At 46.9% G+C, this 19,104-nt stretch overlaps 1 protein-coding gene across 1 annotated transcript in view; it reads left to right on the top strand.

Moving 5' to 3' along the window:
• The window catches only part of VAT1L (vesicle amine transport 1 like), a 150,574-nt gene extending 137,039 nt beyond the window's left edge, over positions 1-13,535 (top strand). The window contains exons 8-9 of the mRNA XM_003791311.3: positions 8,740-8,823; positions 11,001-13,535. Of these exons, the coding sequence (XP_003791359.1) occupies positions 8,740-8,823; positions 11,001-11,099 (183 nt within the window). The 3' untranslated portion in view covers positions 11,100-13,535. The remainder of the gene's footprint in view (positions 1-8,739; positions 8,824-11,000) is intronic.
• The last annotated feature ends 5,569 nt before the right edge of the window (positions 13,536-19,104 follow it).

Raw genomic sequence — 19,104 nt, 5'->3', positions numbered from 1 at the left:
CCCACCCCAGTACACTGTGACCTGACGCCCACCTCCACCCCACTGGATCTGCCCTCTCTAAATCACTGTGGCCCAGGATCAAGGGGCACCTGCCAGAGGTCACCTTCCTCCTCCTGATCTGCTCACCCTCTTCGTTCCCTCACCTTGCCCATATCAATCTGCATCGGGATGGAGATGGGAGAAGCAGTCAGCATCCTCTGAGGTCTCCCTGGCCCTTCTGTGCTTGTGGGTCAGATCATTTAGTGACCCGCCCACACCACACTTTCTTTTGATGTCAACTGACCCCAGATTAGTCTCTTGAACCCCATCCTCTTTCCTAAGCCTGGTAACCAGGTGTCTCTGGCCAGATGGTTTCCCCTGGCTGTCTAGCCAGGACCTCAGACGTGATACCAACTTCAAATTCAGTCTCTTCTCCTGGAGGGGAAACCAGGTCAACAAAAATGGGCTGGACTTGGCCCCATGTCTTCTGACCCTACTCTCAGTTTCTGTGCTGTCAGCCATGTGACCTTAGGCAGAACACTCAGGACTTTGGAACTGGAGGATTTTTGTTCCAAAATGAAGCTGAGAGAAGATGGTGGGACTGTCATACAATGTGGACTGTTATCACTGCCATCCTCAGTGTCGGGGCATTGTTAAGAATCCATCACTGGGACTTGCCTGGTATCCACGTGTGTGTATCTTACAGCCCCATAGTCCTCTTAGGTCCCGGGGAATCACCTTCAAACCTCTCCATCCTCAGGGTCCACACCAGCCATCCCTGAGCCCTCTAGTGAAGCCTGGCCCCACATCTGCAGGCCCTGAGCAAGAGTGGGAATGAGGGTCCCAGCCCACAGTTGGCCTGGCTCTCTCCCCCACCCCAGAGCTCCACCTGCACCACCCGGAGAGGTATTGCTCATATGAAGGGAATTTTCCAGGCAGTCATGAAGCCATTTCAGCAGAGAATTCTGGAAGCCCAGGAACCCAGAGCATGGTCTAGAAGTGGGGCTCTGTCCCTTTGAGAATTCTCACCCCATAGATAGGAGTGCGGGATGGGATCAGCCAAAGGGTGCCCAAGCCCCAGAGGATAACCTCTTTTCTGGACTTTGGAGTCAGGCAGAACCCAGTTGGAGTCCACCTCTTATTGGTTGGCCTTAGGCAAATGGTAGGTGGAATTGTGCTATAAAGAAAGAAAGAAACTTAGAAGGCAGGAGGATGTAGGTATTTCAGAAACCCAGTAGAGGGCGCTGGGCACTCAGATTTTCTGGTAAAGAGCTTAGGAGAGCCAATGACTGCCCAGTGCTTACCAGGCATCTTCCCCAATCTCCATGACTGTTCTTTTAGGGGGGTACCTGCAAGTGGCAGAATAACGGCCCCCAACTACGCCCACATGCTCATCCCCTGAGCCTGTGAACCTGTTACCTTGCATGGCAAAAGAGACTTTGCAGGTGAGAATTACATTAAAGATTCTGAGATGGGGAGATGATCCTGGATTACCCGCTGGGCCCAGTGTTGTCACGAGGTTGTCACAGTCTGAGAGATTTGAAAGTGCTCCACTGCTGGCTTTGAAGAGACAGAGGGACACAGAAGTGAAGGGAGGCAGGGGGCTCCTTCCAGACCCCAGGAAATTGGGGAAATGAAACCTCCCTCTGGAGAGAAATGCAGAAAGTACCACAGTCCCGCTCACATCCTGCCTTTAACCCCCTGTCAGACTTCTGGCCCTCCAGAGCTGAACAGTAACAGTTTGTGCTTTAAGCCACTATGTTAGGGGTAATTCGTTACAACAGTAATAGGAACCGGTAAAACCTCACTCCATAGAGTACCGCAGAGAGGTTGGGTAAACTGCCTATGGTCACACAGCCAGTGATTGCAGAGTCTGAAGAGGACCCCCCCCCCCGCCCCCGTGGCTCTGCCGTGCAGGGCTGTGTCCTCCCAGGAGCCACATGCAACTGGAAAACACGAGGAAGCCACGGTCACACCTCTGTGATATTTCCCAGCCCAGAAATGGTTTGAAGCAACCCGAGACCAGCTCTGCCCCTAGGAAAGAGGAAGTCTGAGCAATCTGTGAAGACTTTAAGAGCAAAATGGGAAGTCTACTAAGGGGCCTTCCTTGGTGCAAGCAGAGGCTGGCTAGAGGCTTCAAAGTCAGCAAGTTCTGACCTTGGACACTTCCAGACCCCTGGATCCGCCTCCCCACCTCCCTCTGCACCTGCTCTGCCCTCTGAGCTCTACCACTCCAGCCGCCTCCTGGAGAGAATCCTACCCAGGTTCCAGCCCACCTGGAGCCAGTGCACACCCTCTTCCCTCTCCCTGACTCACTGCCAGCTCCTCCCAGGGCTGCTCCTTCTCACCCTCGGTCTCTCTTACCCATCACCTCCTTAACCTCACCTCCTGCTGCAGCTTTAAGAAATGAGCACAAAGCCCAGGCATCAGCAGGGCTGTGTCCCTTGAAGAGGCTCTGGATGAGAGTTTATTTCCTTGCTTTCTCCAGCTTGCAGAGGCCACCTGTGTTTCTTTTTCTTTTTTTTGAGACAGAGCCTCAAGCTGTCCCCCTAGATGGAGTGCCATGGCTTCACTGCTCACAGCAACCTCCAACTCGTGGGCTCAAGTGAGTCTCCTGCCTTAGCCTCTGAAGTAGCTGGGACCACAGGTGCCTGCCACAAAGCCCGGCTATTTTTTTTTTTTTTTTTTGGTTGCAGCCATTATTGTTGTTTGGTGGGCCTGGGCTGGATTCAAACCTGACACCTTAGGTGTATGTGGCTGGTGCCTTAGGCACTTGAGCCACAGGCGCTGAGCCACCTGTGTTTCTTGATTGTGGCCTCCTCAGCAAGGCCATCAGTCAAGCAATGCTTCCCTTGTCCCATCTCCATCTCTGTGACTCTGATCCCCCCCACCCTACCTCCCTTTATAAGGACCCGTGTGATTCCATGGGGCCCACCCACATAGCCCAGGATAACTCCCCCTGCACCAAGACCCTTTGCAATCACACCTGCTGAGTCCCTTTGCCATGTCAGGTAACAGACACACAGGTTGTGGGTTCTGGGGTCTGAGACGGGAACATCTTCCCAGGTCACTCTCCTGCCCCATCATTCATTCCCCTTTGTAGAACAGTTCGCTCCCTTCATAGCAGGCTTTTCTACCTTGTGAAATTATTTTTATTATGATGATCCTATTTAACAAGGGAAACTCTGAATCCCTCTGGACAGGCTAAGTCCGTCTCACCCAGCTCCTGGCACAGGGCTTCAGCACCACTGACTGAATGAACGAATGAATGAACAAATGAATAGACAGTGTATCTCTTGTCATGTGACACATAAGGCAGAGAGGTAAGTGACTTGCTGGAAAGGCACGGCTGCATCAGAGCAGAGCCTGGGATTCCGCTCCGAGACATCCCTGGTGCCTACTGCCACCATCCTCTTGGGGTGCTGTCAAGGTGTCCCACCAGAGACCAGGAGTTTAGAAAAGGCCCAGCTGGCCCCTGTGCTCAGCATCTTGGCATCCTGAGGCGGCTGAATGACATGACTCATATTTCCTCCCTCTACTGTCTGGATGGGAAGCCAGCTCTGTCAAAGACAGCCCAAGGATGTCCAGAATTCCAGCCCTGGAACATCCAGCTGCTGAGACCAGATCTGGCCAGCCACACAGCTGGCAGCGATGTCTCAGACAGGGCTTGGAGAACCACAGACCTGATGATGAACAGACTCTGCTGGGCCACCCAGGCAGCACCCAGCAGGCTGCCTGTGACAGCTGCCCAGGCCAGAGGCTCTCAGAGGTGGAGAGAGAGGACAGGAAAAAACCTCCGGGTGAGGCTAAGCCGTCTGGCATGTCACTCTCCCCACATACCTACTCGTTCATTCATTTGTTCGTTCTGGACGCTATCATGTACCAGACCTTTTTTTGCACTGGGACTCTGAGGCAGACCCCACTGCTTTGCCCTTGTAGAACTACAGTATTATCCCCAATATGGTAGCCATGAGCCACATACGGCCATGGAGCACTGGAAGTATGGCTTGTTTGCTTTGAGATATGCTGTCAGTATAAAACATGCCCTGGGTTCTAGAAACTTAGGCTAAAAGAAAAATAGGAATGTAAAATATCTCATTAATATTTCATTATGTTGAATATATTCCAAAACCATACTATTTTGGATATGTTTGGTTGGAGAAAAAATAATATTAAAATTAATCTCAGTTTCTTTTTATATTTCTCCACATTCTAATTAGAAAAATTTGCAGCCACACTGGTAGCCTGCTTCATGTTTCTGTTAGGCGGTGCTGTTTGTATCGACTTGCAACCTAGGGGAGAGGCTGACGTGTAAGTTGCAAGCCTGGGGGTGGCGGGGATGTGGGGAGGGTGACATCACCAGCTGGCTCAAGGTGCCCTTGGAGGAAGCCCAAAGGACAAGTACTTGGGCCAGACTGTGAGGGACACGGGTGGCAGGCATAGAGCAAATTCCTAGGAGAGCTGACATCTAAGCCAACACTCGCACAAGGTAACCCAGCATATACGGAGGCCCCAGCAAGCTTCAGATCCTTCTCGAGCGTTGGCAGTGAGGGGAGCACAAGAATTGAAGGGAAGAAATAAAGCTGGAAAAGACCATCAGCTCCTGAGGCAGCCAGTCCAGAGCTGACCAGCAGCATTAGGGTGGGAGCTACATTCAAAGGTCTAAAGTTGCAGTGGTGCCTATAGCTTAAAGGAGTAGGGCAATGGCCCCATATGCCAGAGGTGGTGGGTTCAAACCCAACCCTGGCCAAAAACTGCAAAAAAAAAAGTCTCAAAGGCCTAAAGTTGTTAGTAGCCACATTCAAAACAGCACAAGGAATTATTCTCAGTAACATTTTAGGTAACCTCAGGTATTTAAAGTATCATTTCAATGTGTGACAAATGTCAACAATTCTGATGGAGATATGTTGCCCTCTCTCGATGATTGGTAAGTTTCAGAAGTCTGGTGCATGTCACGTGGCAGCGTGTGGCAATCTGTACCAGCCATATTTCAAGCGCCCAGTGGCCCATGGACCAGTGGCTACGGTGTCAGGAGTGCAGGTCAACTAGACTTTTCTCTTAAATACAATGGGAAAGGTTTTCAGCACAAAAGTGCTTTAGAAAAAATTTCTCTGGCAGCTGCCTGGGAAACACCTCCTCGTGCTACCGAGCTTTCTGGATCTCAGGGTGCTGCCACCTCACCACCCGTGGCCCCTCTACTTACATGCTGGTCACTTGGGAGCAAGCCTGCCTTCTGCAGACTCTCCCCTGCCTGGTGTTACTGGAGAGCTGGTTTGGGGTATAGAAAGCAGAGCCCTGTCCTGAGTTTTGTCCAAGGTCCTGAAAGGGGGACGCACCTCCCCCTTTCTGGAGGCAGCCAGAGGTTACCCCCTGGATGGGTTGTCACTGGGCTTTGCATCTGTGAAACTGATGGGGGTGCTGGGCTAAGAGGCTTGGTGTCGGGATAAAAGGAAGCAACATGTTTAAGATACCTCAAGTTGGGATCTGAAAAAGAATTGCCCAGAGGTAGTTTCTTTCCTTCCAAGCTACCACCAGTAGGGCCCTTTCACACTTCCAAGAGCAGAAAGACTCAAACCACCTGACGGGGCGGGGGGGGGGGGGGGGTGGGGTGGGGGGGGGGGGGGGGGGCGCGGAGGTCACTCTATTTAAATAGTCGCTAGGAAATGCTCCTAATCCTTTATCTATCCTTCCCCTGGGGAGACTTCAAGGAGTTAGTTCATTTCAGAAAGAAATGTCAGAAAAGTATGCAGATTAGAAGCAGCCCTGCAGGGGGCTCCCCGCCCCCCCCCCATCACAATAAGCTTTAAATGGTGAGAAAACAACTTTTCAGTTTCCCTGGGCTCCAGAAGCAGCTTAAACATTGTTCCTGATCTCCATGGCGCTTTTCAGATGCTTAATGACTTTCCAAGAGGAGAAACAACTGGATTCTGGGGAGCCATTATGGAAAGGGAACCTGCCCCTTCCAACTGCCTTTGAGAGTCAAACGAGGCAGCCCAGTCTGGGCAGAACTGGAAACAGTGCCTGCTGGGCCTGTAGCCTTTTATAGCCGGCACACCTGAGGGAACACAATTCTGTCCTTGGTAACTACGCAATCTTTGGGCAAGTTGCTTATATTTTTGAACATCATAATACTTAATCTGTAAAATGGGTATTATATATATAGTTTATATAAAATAATATATGTTATATATTATATGGCAAAGTAAGAATTATATAAGTAAGGTGAGTGTATACTGGCTAACTATTGCTACATTTATCCCCCAAATTAGTTTAAAATAGCATCTGTGGCTGGCATCTGTGGCTCAAGCGGCTAAGGCACCAGCCACATATACCTGAGCTGCGGGTTCGAATCCAGCCCGGGCCCACCAAACAAAAATAATGGCTGCAACCAAAAAATAGCCGGGCACCATGGTGGGCACCTGTAGTCCCAGCTACTTGGGAGGCGGAGGCAGGAGAATTGCTTAAGCCCAGGAGTTGGAGGTTGCTGTGAGCTGTGTTGTCACGGCACTATACCCAGGGGGGCAGCTTGAGGCTCTGTCTCAAAAAAAAAAAAAAAAATAGCGTTTATGATCTCTCAATTTCTCTGCCATGAGGAATCTGGGTATGGCTTAGCTGGGTCTCTTAGCCCTCGCAAGGCCACAATCGAGGTGTCAGGAAGGTCTCATTTAAAGGCTTGACTGGGAAAGGGTCTGTTTCTAAGCTCTCTTGATGCTTATTGGCAGGATTCAGCTCCTGGTTTGATTTTGGACTAAGGGTTTTGTCTCCTCATTGACTGTTCCCTAGGGTTTCCCTCAGTTCCTTGCCAGGTGGACATCTCCAAAGGGCAGCCCACCCCTTGGCAGCTTGCGGTATCAGAGTGAGAATGTGAACAGAGTCCGAGAAGCAGGGACACTGCAAGATGGGGTCACAGTCTCTACAACCAGATGTGGAGAGTGACAAACCCTCGCTCTGGCTGCATTCTGTGGCTTAGAAGCAAGTCACCAGGTCCAGCCCTCAGTCAAGGGTAGGAGATCAGACATGGCCATGACCCAGATGGCCGGATCACTGACAGCCATCCGAGAAGCGTCTGCTACTATATAATGCTTCACTGCAGCTGTTGTCATGACCAACTGTGAAAGCCCTTTGAAAAAGCAGCGTTCAGCATGGAACTAGAAGGAATCTACTGATTATATACCCGGGTCACAAATTTAGCAATCACATGACATTATCTATCTGTAAAACACAGGCCAACTCTGACCAATGCCAGGTTGTCAAAACACTGCATTTAAGGACGCATTTAATTAATATCAAATGTGGATGAGTTAGCATGTTATCAGATCACAATCTTTGATGCTGGTGATAAGGGAACCCATTTCCCTATATGATGTTTAATTGTATAGCCATATCTCTTTCTAATTATTTTAGAATATTGGTGTTTTTATGGAGATGTCAATAAAAAATGCATCTGCTGGTTTTCTCATTTAGCAATATTACAAAAGCATTTACGCCTTCTGTGCAGGCTTTATAATTAGCTGTATATATCTTTATATTTGTTACCAGCTGCCTAACGTTTCCATTCAGCAGATAAATGTAAGGACCGTCATTTACTTAAACATCCTTTTAACTCTGGAACATGGAAGTTGCTTCAGAGTTTTACCATCAAAAGCAATACTGTGTGATTGAGCAGCTTTTTTGTGTAGTAAGTTTTTCCTCCTTTCATTTGAATTATGTCTGTAGGCTAAAGTTCCAGAAAAGCCATTAGAATACAAACATTTTAATGACTGTCAAGTTCATTTCCAAATGAGTAGAAGGTTTTGATTTTCATGTAAGCAAACAAACACTGCTCCATCAGCCACAGATTGAGTTACCCAAAGGCAATGCTGTATTCTGCTTTAAGTTTTGTAGCATCTCGAGCCTAGAGGCAACATTTAATAGATATTTGTGGACTGACTGAATGAACAAAAATATTTAAAAATGTGAGACTTTAAGAAAAATAGGCTGGATCTATTGTTATTTTTGTTGTTGTTGTTTTGGTTTTTTTTGAGAAAGAGCCTCAAGTTGTCACCCTGGGTAGAGTGCCATGGCATCACAGCTCATAGCAACCTCCAACTCCTGGGCTAAAGCAAGTCTCCTGCCTCCACCTCCCAAGTAGCTGGGATCACAGGCACCCGCCACAACGCCCGGATATTTTTTGGTTGCAGCTATCATTGTTGTTTGGTGGGATTGGGCTGGATTCGAACCCGCCACCTTAGGTGTATGTGGTTGGCACCTTAGCCACGTGAGCCATAGGCGCCAAGCCTGGATCTACTGTTAGTTCTTCTCCTCACCCTCTTCATCTTGAGCTGTTGGGTTTCCATTTAGATTTCAAGAGGGTCCCGTTCGTACATTCTTTCCAAAAATCGGGACTTTTTAAAAATGCGGCGGGACGCGGGACAAATTGTTGAAATGCGGGACTGCCGGGATGTCTGATCACCCTAACCTTGTAGCGTGTATTAATAATTTCTGGAACTCCAAAGAAGCTTCCCCACTCTTTGAAGACATTTTCATCTACTTTTTTCAAGAGGTATTTCCCTCTCTTTTTAGACCCCAGGAGACGTTTGCATAAGATCAGAGCGTGTGGATAGCACCAGAATGTATTTGCACCCCCAACAAACATGGCCGATTTAAGCTTGAACCACAGCGCCCCCTGGTGGGAAGTCAATGGTTTGCGTTTCTGAGTTCCCTTTCACCTGGGTGACATCTCACCTAACTAGAGTTGCTGTCTCTCACCTTGTCTTTCAGGTGAAGGAGGCCATGCAACGGATCCACGACCGCGGGAATATTGGCAAGTTAATTCTGGACGTAGAAAAGACCCCTACCCCACTGGTGAGTGGAAAGCAGAGGAAGGGTCCATCAGGGGTAGGCACAGGTGGGGAGAAAGGAAACAGGTGGGTGGAAAGGAAACAGGGTAATCAAAGGAGTCCACAAATGAGGGACTCATCACAAACTGAGATGAATGCTAAGAAGGAAAAGCAAATGCTTTGATGAGAGCATTTTAAGAGCAATCTGAAGGAACCCATTCCCTATATGATATTTAATTAATGACTGTCAAGTTCATTGTAAGCAACATATATACAATAGACAGGACAGGACAGAAGCAATAAATATGTCTATTACAGGTGCCGTGTCTTGGCTGCCACAAGTTGGAGAAATTTCTGGTAAATCACAATGAATTCACAGTTTCCTAAGAGAATGGTGCCAACTGCTTCTAGATGGTCTCTAATCATTCCATTGATCTTGTTCCCTTTTACCAGGGGAGACCACTAGGGGCATAGCATGCCAAACTCACATCCCCTCTGCTCCAGCAAGGGCTGCTTGATGAGGGCCCGTGTGTGTGGTGGTCAGGGAACACGGACTGTCAAAGCCCAGCCCAAAGCCTCTGTGTGCGACATCACTTGGCCACTCTGGCATTGCCCTCCCCCTACCATCTGTAAACTGGAGATTGACAGATTCCCATAAGTCAGTTAGAACGACATCATAGAATGTCACCTGGTCCATGCTAAGCTCCAGGTAACGTCTAATAGAGAAAACACTTAGGAAGGGATTTCTGCTTCTTTGTTTACACACATTGACCATGAAGTTGCATCCATCTTTTATAAAAGAGAAAGAACTAAAATTTCTTACATATTTTAGCCCAAAATGTGAATTTTTTAAAATACTCCTTTGGCTTTTATAATTATGATGTAGTTTAGATATGATGGCCATTTCACTCAGTGAGGGACAACTTGATGAGAGGGCATTTTGGAATGTTTAAGTGATTGATTATAATATGGAATAGATTATTAGATGCTTACTAAGCTTCAGGACTGTTGGAAGGCAGATGAGGGGACACGGTCAGGGAGGAGAATGGGGCTGGGAGATGGGAGGTCCTGTGCACCTACACTGTGGCCTCCGAACATGTGACCAAGTCTGTTATTTCAGCTCCCCTGGGCTGTCCTGGCAGCTTGTTGCTTCCAAGCAGAATGGTTGGTAACAAGTCCCCCCACCCCAGGTGCTGCCTGTCTCCATCACACACGAGATGCTATCAGGGCCGCAGGCCCACAGGAATGGCCTGAGGTGGGGAGTCTCATCAGAGCAGGTGCTGAAAAGCCCACCTTTCAGGGAAGAGCTCAGGACCTGCCTTCACATATATCACTGTTCTTATTTCTGAACCTCATGAAGGCTTTTACCCCTGGGAGTTAAGAAACTAAGATGGTAGCTCGGTGCTTTTGGCTCAAGTGGCTAAGGCGCCAGCCACATACACCTAAGGTGGTAGGTTCGAATCCAGCCCGGGCCTGCCAAACAGCAATGATGGCTGCAACCAAAAAAAACAGGCAGGTGTTGTGGTGGGTGCCAGAGGCAATCACAACTCTGCCAGGTATTGGTGATGGAACAAAGGAAAGGAGTCCCTGTCCTCCTAGAAACTATATTCTGAGGGTTGGGGGGATACAGAGAGCAAAGGAAATGAACACACACTTGTTAATGTTGTTTTTGCTCTGAGTAAGGACAGCACCAAGACTTGGACACTGGCGGGTCTGTGTCCTTAGTGGGTTCCCCTGCACACCAGAGCTTCTCTTGTGGGTACTGCCCTTTCTCCCTAAGAGCCAGCTCTGGCCACCAGAGCACACCTGGATTATAGCCCCAGCCCACGGGTGATGCCAGGGAGGTCGCACGCCTCCCGAGAGAGCAGCCCTTAGCCTCACACTGCAAGGTGTGTCCTTCATGATCTCTGAGTCCAGCAGCCTATGCAGGACCCTGCTAACTAACACGCCCTGTAGCAGCATCCCGGCCTTTTCTGCCTCCTTTCCCCCCTCCCCATCTAGGGCTTCTTGGAATCATCTCCCAGATTCCAAATACTTGCACTCCAGTCCTCATCTCAGAGCCTGCTTCTTGCAGACCGTACACCGTCTTTGAGAAGCAAGCAACCCTAGCTCCAGACCCCAAGAGGTCCCGGGGCTGAGGGGCTCAGAGAAGGCAGGGGGCAGGCTGCAGAGTCATCACACATGTCCTGTGTTGAATCTCAGATGGCCAACGACAGCACGGAGACCAGCGAGGCCGGGGAGGAAGAGGAGGACCACGAGGGGGACAGCGAGAACAAGGAGCGGATGCCTTTCATCCAGTAACAGGACCCAGGGAGGATATGAAGGATGGTGTGAAGAGGAGGACCCGGCCGAGAAAACCCTTCTGTGCCCCAGTGAACAAATGCTGTAGTCCCGTGCGTGTCGTGTTTGTCTGCAGCCAGCTGAGCTACAAAGCTGTCGATCACTGTTGTTTTTTGAAATTAAGTGCCAATCCCATCCCATGCGGTTATTATGTCCCGCCCCCATCTGTGTATTACACTCTCCCTCACCCCTGTATCAAAACCACTCATGTGTGGGTCCCTCTCAAAAGTTCTAGAACAGCCTTGCAAATTAATACAAGCCCAGAAGCAGAATGCCTGAGAGACCAGATGTGGGCAAAGATGAGTGTGGATTGAAAGGGGTGATCACAGAGCACCGTCCAGGTCCTAGAATTCTTCAGGCCAGTGACACTTTTTGGGCCAGCCACCAGGCCTCTGATGAGAGCACTTGCCAAATTTGGCCGGCAGAAAAAGGGTAGGCCGGGAGATGTTTTCACGAGCCCATAAATTTAGAAACTCTCCAACTAGTACTTTTTCTCTCTTTGTTTAAGAGGCAACTACAGTCAAAAGGTTTGAGCCACCCTCCTTTGTACCCCTCCGAAGTTTGGCCCTCGCACTGGTTCTTCTCCTTAAATGCAAGGAGGTGGGTGTGGCTCTTTCAGGATAGAAAATCAATCAACAGCATGAGTTGGAGGACCAGCCACAAAGATTCTCCCCACAACCACATCTCATGAGCTGAATCCTCCCCCCACCCATATTTGTTTTAATTTTAAGAAGACTGACCACGTATGGGACTAATTCAGGAGTCATTACTGAGATTCACTTGTGTTTACACACACTTGTCATCAGCATTACCTATTTTTCAATTCCTGATAGTAAGCGGCAGCCCCCTTTACTGAAAGGAAGAACTCTCTTGCAGACCCTATTTAGAAAAATCAATGAGTATCGTTTCTCTTGCCGAAGCACGTTCCGACATGTAACAAACTCTAGTGACAACAGAAGGCTGATGCTCACCACCAAATGGGCAGCTTCTCCCCTCTGGTACACAGAACCATGGTGCATACTCTCCAGGGCCCCTGCTCTTTGGAACCCAAGAATCAAGCTACTTGCTTACCTTATTCAATTTTCAAGCTCCTAAGCTCCTACAGACCCCATTCCCACCCTCATGCCATTTGACTGCGCTTGAGAGGTGAACCCTTGAGGAAGAGAAAGAATGTCAGGGTCTTTCGAAGAGATTTCCTCATTCTCACCTTTGGGCCAAAAGGGTTCGCTCCATCTCTCACGAACCATGGTGGAAACACAAGGAGCCCACACCACTGGCACTCTGACTTTCTTTGTGTTCTGGGAAACCTTGGAGGATTCCTGCATTGCCCAGTCTCCCCACCAACAAGCCTTAGGGTGGGCCCAACTCTTCCCCCAAGTGGTGGGCAAGAAGGCATTTCAGCAAACGCCTGTGCCATTTCCAAAGTCCCTTTGTAAGAACTGTCGCCTCATGCTTCATGTTCCTTTGTATCCTATCCTAAGCTTGTGATGATGATGTATTTATGCCAAATATTTATGGGAAGGGAGTTTCTCCTCATTGTAGATGTGCATGTAAAATATGGAGACAAGAAAGGGTGCTGTCATCTGACAAGCCAAGGGATCAGAGGATCTCAACAGAGGATGCCACTAACACCTCCTCCTGCCCCAGGACTCACCAATATCCAGTTCTGGGCCATCTAGAAAGATAACGGGGTGTTCATTCCCCCATTACCTTTGCTAAGTGCCATATGATTAGTTGTATTTCTCCCATAACTATGCTGAAAGGAAGTCTTAAGAAGAACCACCGTTCAAGTGACATTTCCAGTAAGCTGGGCAGAAACAGGCATTTTCTAGGGCTGAAGGTGCCGAGAGCCACCGACCATTAGCTCTGTCCTTCCTCAGGGGAGTGGGAACTGGATGACGTTCAGAATGGAGGCCGCCTTTGTCATGCCCAGAGGAGAAACATGGAAAATCATTCCCCACCCAAATCCGGGCAGGGGGGTTGTTACTCCATCAATCACAAATTACACCAGTTGATTAAAGAAAATCCTTTCCTCTCCTGAGAATACAAAATGTGAAAACTAGAGTTTGACCAATCAGATCAATTTCTGCCATAAAAAATGGGGGGAGGAGGGTGGGGAAACATTCAAATTAACTGTTTCATGTACTCTCATTTTAAGCACCTTCTTTCCTATCTCTTGATTGTTTTTTTTTTTTTTCCCTGAAGGAAGTGTAAAGAACATCTCAGTTTGCCTTAAAAGGAACTGTGAAGGCTTCTCTGTATTTTAAGCTTGATCGGAGTGAACTGAAACATTGTCTAATGTCTCTGTGGCTTTAGAGCTTTTGTTATATTGTGCCTACAAAGCGAATTATGTTTACATGAAAAATATAAATAAAGTATTCAGCATAGCAAGACCTCTCCCTGGCAACTGTTATTCCCCATAAATCACATTGTTGGATACGGGGTCTCACTATTACTAACAACACCCAAGGAACAGGTAACTGAACAAGGAAAAGTTAAAAGCTTGATAGGAGTATCCCTGAATGAGAAACTGAAGACCCCAACAGAAAATCAGGGCAGAGAAAAGCCTTGAAAACAACGCTCAAGTTCAAGTTCAAAAATCAGGGCTGAGAAAAGCCTTGAAGACAACACTCAAGTTCAAGTTCAAGCTAGAAAGCGAAGCCACTAGAAAAGTGATTTTCAACCAGCGTGCTGTGAGAGGATCTTAGGTACGCTGTGAAAAATGTTAAAGATTGTTAGTTAAATTATTTTCAAAATAAGTCCACCGCACAGTATGTATATTCTCTTTTTTAAAATCAACATAATATTAAGTGTGGCATGAAAGTTTGACTATAAGTTCAAGTGTGCTGTGAGTTGAATAAGGTTGAAAAGCACTGTACTAGGCTCAGCGCCTGTAGCTCAAGTGGCTAGGGCACCAGTTTAAATCCAGCCTGGGCCCACCAAACAACAATGACAACTACAATCAAAAAATAATTACTGTATGGAACATTAAAAAAAAAAAGCACTAGACTAGATAAAAGAACTATTAAAAACATTTGTAGTAGTAACGATAATGATATAGATGATAATGATAATACAATAATTATGACAAACATTTATAAGTCACTGCTGAAGGACCCATATGTACCTCTTCCCCACATCCCTAAGAGGTAAGTATATCACCATCATACAGATGACGAGACTGAAGGTCGGGGAGATTTTGATCACATGGGTACTAAGCGATGGAGCCAGGACTCACCAATTCAAGCCCTACCTTCCCCACCAGAGTCTATGCTCTTAACCACCTATGACACAGTCTCAAGTTAGGGTAAATAAAATACAATGCATTTCAATGATCATCCTTTGCTCACTGAAACTCTTTAGGGATTTTGTTTCCTGGATTTAGAGGATATGCTTTGCAAATTTGTTTTGCTTTGTAGCAAATAATACACATATTAAGAACAAGCACTTTTCCCCGCCGGGCCCTCCAAGTGTTTGGCAAAGTGCTGATTTTAAAATTCACACATCTCAACAATATCCAATCTTTATGACCTAAAATCCTTAAGTTTATCAAAGAGATACATGAAGAGTATCTCCACTGGCTGGGGTTTCATGGAAGGGAAATTTATGATTTCTCTTCATCATAAAGCTGTACTATTGTTGTATTATTGACCATATTTCTCAGTAGGGTGCCAATAAAATCAAACCAGGCCCCACAGCTATAAAATACTACGTGTATAAACTGAATTGGCAAAGTACAAAAATCATTTTAGTCAGTTAGTCATGTCAGGGAAATGCTTACAAAGTCATTGGACTAAGGATTTTCTCAGATACTCTAATTTAAATGCTCATGTTCTTTGTATAGACCCTTTGGGTGCACCGAGCCAGGGTTAGTCCTATAATCCTAGCACTCTGTAATCCTACCACTCGGAGAGGGTGAGGTGGGTAGATTGCTTGAGGTCAGAACTTTAAGACCAGCCTGAGCAAGAGTGAGACCTCGTCTCTATTAAAATAGAAGAATTTGCTGAGCAATGAAGGGCACCTATAGTCCCAACTACTCAGAAGGCGGATAGGAGGACTGCTTGAGTCTGAGAGTTTGAGGTTGCTGTGAGCTCAGATGATACCAGGACACTCTACCCAGGATGACAGAGTAAGACTCTCTTGAAAAATAAAAATTAAAAAATTAAAATAAGCTTATGCAGGTAAACATATTTAATATGTACCCATACAGAAAGAAATAAAAAGGGGGAAAAAAGCCTTAAAATCCACAGCTTGCTGGGAGGCCAAAGCAGGAAAATCACTTGCGCTCAGGAGTTCGAGACTAGCCTAAGCAAGAGCAAGATCCATTTATACTAAAAATAGAAAAAATAAGCTGAGCATAGTGATATGTAGTTTTCCCAGCTACTCAGGAGGCTGAGGCGGGGGGAATCACTTGAGCCCAGGAGATAGAGGTTGCTGTGAGCTATGGTGACACCTCTGCACCCTAGCCTGGGAAAAGAGTTTTCTCAAAAAAAAAAAAAAAAATCCACATCTTCACTTATAACTCTGAGATTGGAAGGCAATCTCTACAATTAGAAACAAAATTATTTTTAGCATGTTGGAGGAAGTTAGGTGGTCATGGACATAAGGCTTTTCAAAGCCATTGGGGCACAGGGAGCATTTGTATGAGAACCAAGAGAAATTTTCAAGGGCACATTTAGATTTGAGGAGCAGAGAGTTGCAGAACCATGTAGCTGAAATACAAGATTGTGTAGAATGGCTAGAGCAGGAGGCAGGCACGATGGGAAGTTGGTGCCAGGTTGGGGGTCTCGGAATATCACACTGGTCATCTTTAATGCCCAAGAAAGAGGAACAAGGCCATGCAATGATGTGAACTGGCAGCCTGGGTGTGGAGGAGAATTCGGAGGGTGGGCGCAGGGATTCATGGGAGGAGAGATGAGTGCAAAGGTGTTCAGATAGCAAATGCCTTGTCTACCTGCCTTGCTCTGGATTGGGTCCTCCAGAATCAGCCATTGAAACAAGAATTTGAACGTAACTCCTGCCAAGGAGATGATCTCCAGAGGCACAGCTTGGCAGTAAGACGGGAAAGGGCCAATTGGAGGTGGATTGGTGAGCAAGTTACCACTGTAAGGCACTGTAAGCATGACCAGAATTGTCTCCCTGGGAGGGTAAGAAGGCAGTCATGTGTATCCATCTCTCCCACACACTGCTGGTTGAGGACTTCTCTCAACAAAGGGTGCTGTTCCCTGCCACTCCTGGCTTGCTCTTTGTATGAACCAGCCTCAGACAAGGAGCCACAGGAGCCCCTGGTCTGCTTGGGAACAACCAGAGCAGACAGAAGCAATGCCCACAGCTCCTGTCTTAACCCATCCCAAGAACTCACTTTTTATCCTGAAGTCAAAGGGGAAAGCTTGTGAGGTTTTCCACAAATGACATTCTAGTCTGAGCACTCTGCACTCCAGCTGCCCCATCACCTCATCCACCCCTTCCTTCTGGCATTTTGTTCTGTCGACTGCCCAATCCCTTGCCACCTCACCAGCCTGTTACCTCATTGGGAACTCCCTGCCAGTTTCAAGTCCTTTCTTCATGGGAACCAGAAAAACCTACGTTACATAATGCCACATGTTTGTTCCATGAACATTTATTTGCTGTGTGTGTAGAACCTTGTTCCAGTTCCTAAGAATAGCAATAAATAGAAAATAAAACAGAACTGCCTCAAGAAATTCACAGTCTACTGCTGTGCTATCCAATAGAAATACAATGTGAGCCACAAGCAAAGTTAAAATTCTCTAATAGTCACGTTAAGAAAAAGAAATTTAATTTTAACATATTGTATTTAACCCAATATAGAGTGTTAATCATTTCCACACATAGCCAACATAAAGATTATGAATCAGATAGCTTATATTCTATTTTTCATACTAAGACTCCAAAATCTGGCAGGTATTTTAGAGTTACAGCAGCTCATCTGAACTTTGTCTAGACACATTTACATGCTCAGAAGCACCTGCGATCAGTGGCTACCATTTTGGACAGGAAAGCCAAGAGGAAGGGTAGAAGTGGATACTGAGCTATATAACCTCACTTCAAGGAATCAACGTTACAGGGCCTAATAGAAAGGTAAAGTAGGAAGGGGGTGACCCTACAATGGAAGGGGGCAGTGAGGGAAGTGGGCACAGTAGAGGTGATGCTTGAATGACGTCTTGAAAGATGCCTGGATGTCATCCATGAGGATAAGGTACTTACCACTCACAGCATAATGCTTGGCACACAGTAAGCACTCAACAAGCCGTAGCTTCCGCTCCCTATCTCCGTTTGCCAAGGCTGGGGAAAACAGCATGCTTGGAAAATAGTAGCTTCCTCTTCTTCTTTTTTTAAACAACAGAGACTATATAGATCTCAATATTTTGCTTCCAGATTTGTCTGTGGGAGAGAACAAAATAAATGTTTTTGTGTTCTCTGCCATGAGCAGAATAAGCTAAGTTCCTATTACCAGCCGAGCAAAGATGCTGGGGAATCTGTCCCCGGAGCTATTCAGATTGGCACCCAAACAAAGAAGCAGCTCAGACAGGAGTAACGGAAACATAAACACAGCATGGGGACCCACACGTGCACAGTGATAAAGCCTTGGAATCTCACAAACCAGGAATCAAATCTGGGCAAAATGCTCAGCATCTGAGCGTTCTTCTTTTAAAATGGAGGTGTTCATGTTGTCTGGGTCCTAGAAGATCAAAGGTAGCAGGGTATGTGTAACCCTACGGAAACCACGACTCACAAGTTCCAGTCTGAAAGCCAGATTATGAATGCCTTTAAAGTAAGGTTGTTCCATTCAGCCAAGAGACACTGATCAAATGCCTAGCATGTTCCTGACATAATATTTTTAGTGCCTTAGCTGCAAAAATAAGAAATGCAAAGCCTGTGCCATCCAGGAGCTCACAGTTTAATATGAGATAACAAGTAAGCTTTGCCTCTTGTGCAAATGGCTGTTTATCTGTAGAGCCTGCTTTGGTACTGAAAGCTTATGTGGGCTGAGTGGTAAAGGGTGCTGTGACAAATGAACAACATCTGTCAGAAGCAGGTAAAGAGAGCTATCTAGAAGAAACTGCTAGCGTTAGGTCATCAGTGGGGAAGCACAGGGTAGGTTCACAGAATGGCCCACTTAGCTATTGCATATATCAAGAGAAGAAGGCCTGAGTTGGCTTGCGCCTGTAATCCTAGCACGCTTGTAGGCTGACATGGGTGCACTGCTTGAGCTTGGGAGCTCAACACCAGTCTCTTGCAAGACCCCATCTCTAAAAATAGCCAGGTGTTGTGGTGGTCACCTGTAATCCCAGCTACTTGAGAGGCTGAGGCTGAGGCAAGAGAATCACTTGAGCTCAAGAAAATTTGAGGTTGCTGGGAGCTGTGATGCCTCAGCATTCTACCCAGGATGACAGAGTGAGACTCTATCTCAAAGAAAAAAAAAGATAGAAGGGATAAGGGCCTAACAAGGTCAGATTATTACAATCTATTAATTTCATTTCAAGGGTTCTAGATTTTGTGTTGAATGTGGAAGGACTAATCAAGGGATTGCTGGAGAATGTTCTCAAGTAAGAGAAGACCACAGGAAATCTTGCCAAAATTAACTTCACCATTTTACTTGGTGCAGCCATGGGCGATGGAATAGATGGGGCTGCCATATTGGAAAAATAGTTCTTGGTTTCTCAGCACCTATTGTCTATTTAGTCACGAGCTAAGGCATCCAATAAATTAGCAGCACCGCTCTGTTTCAGGAGTAGTGAGACAAGGAGGACCTGGTGGTTCAGGCTTTCTCCAGGCAGCTGGTGTGTCTTCTCTACCAGAGCACCCCAGAAAGTAAATCACCACCTCTAGGAGTCAAGACCAGCTCAGGACGACCCGTGTGACATGCCCACAATCACAGCCATAAAGATTGGAATCATTTTCATAAAACTACCCCAGCTCTGTTAGATTTCTGGAGAGAGACACT

This window comes from Otolemur garnettii, unplaced genomic scaffold, assembly GCF_000181295.1.
Source record: "Otolemur garnettii isolate 467f Iridium unplaced genomic scaffold, OtoGar3 scaffold00047, whole genome shotgun sequence".
NCBI lineage: Eukaryota > Metazoa > Chordata > Mammalia > Primates > Galagidae > Otolemur > Otolemur garnettii.
Note: the sequence above shows the minus strand (reverse complement) of the source record. Positions and strands in the feature narration are given on the sequence as shown.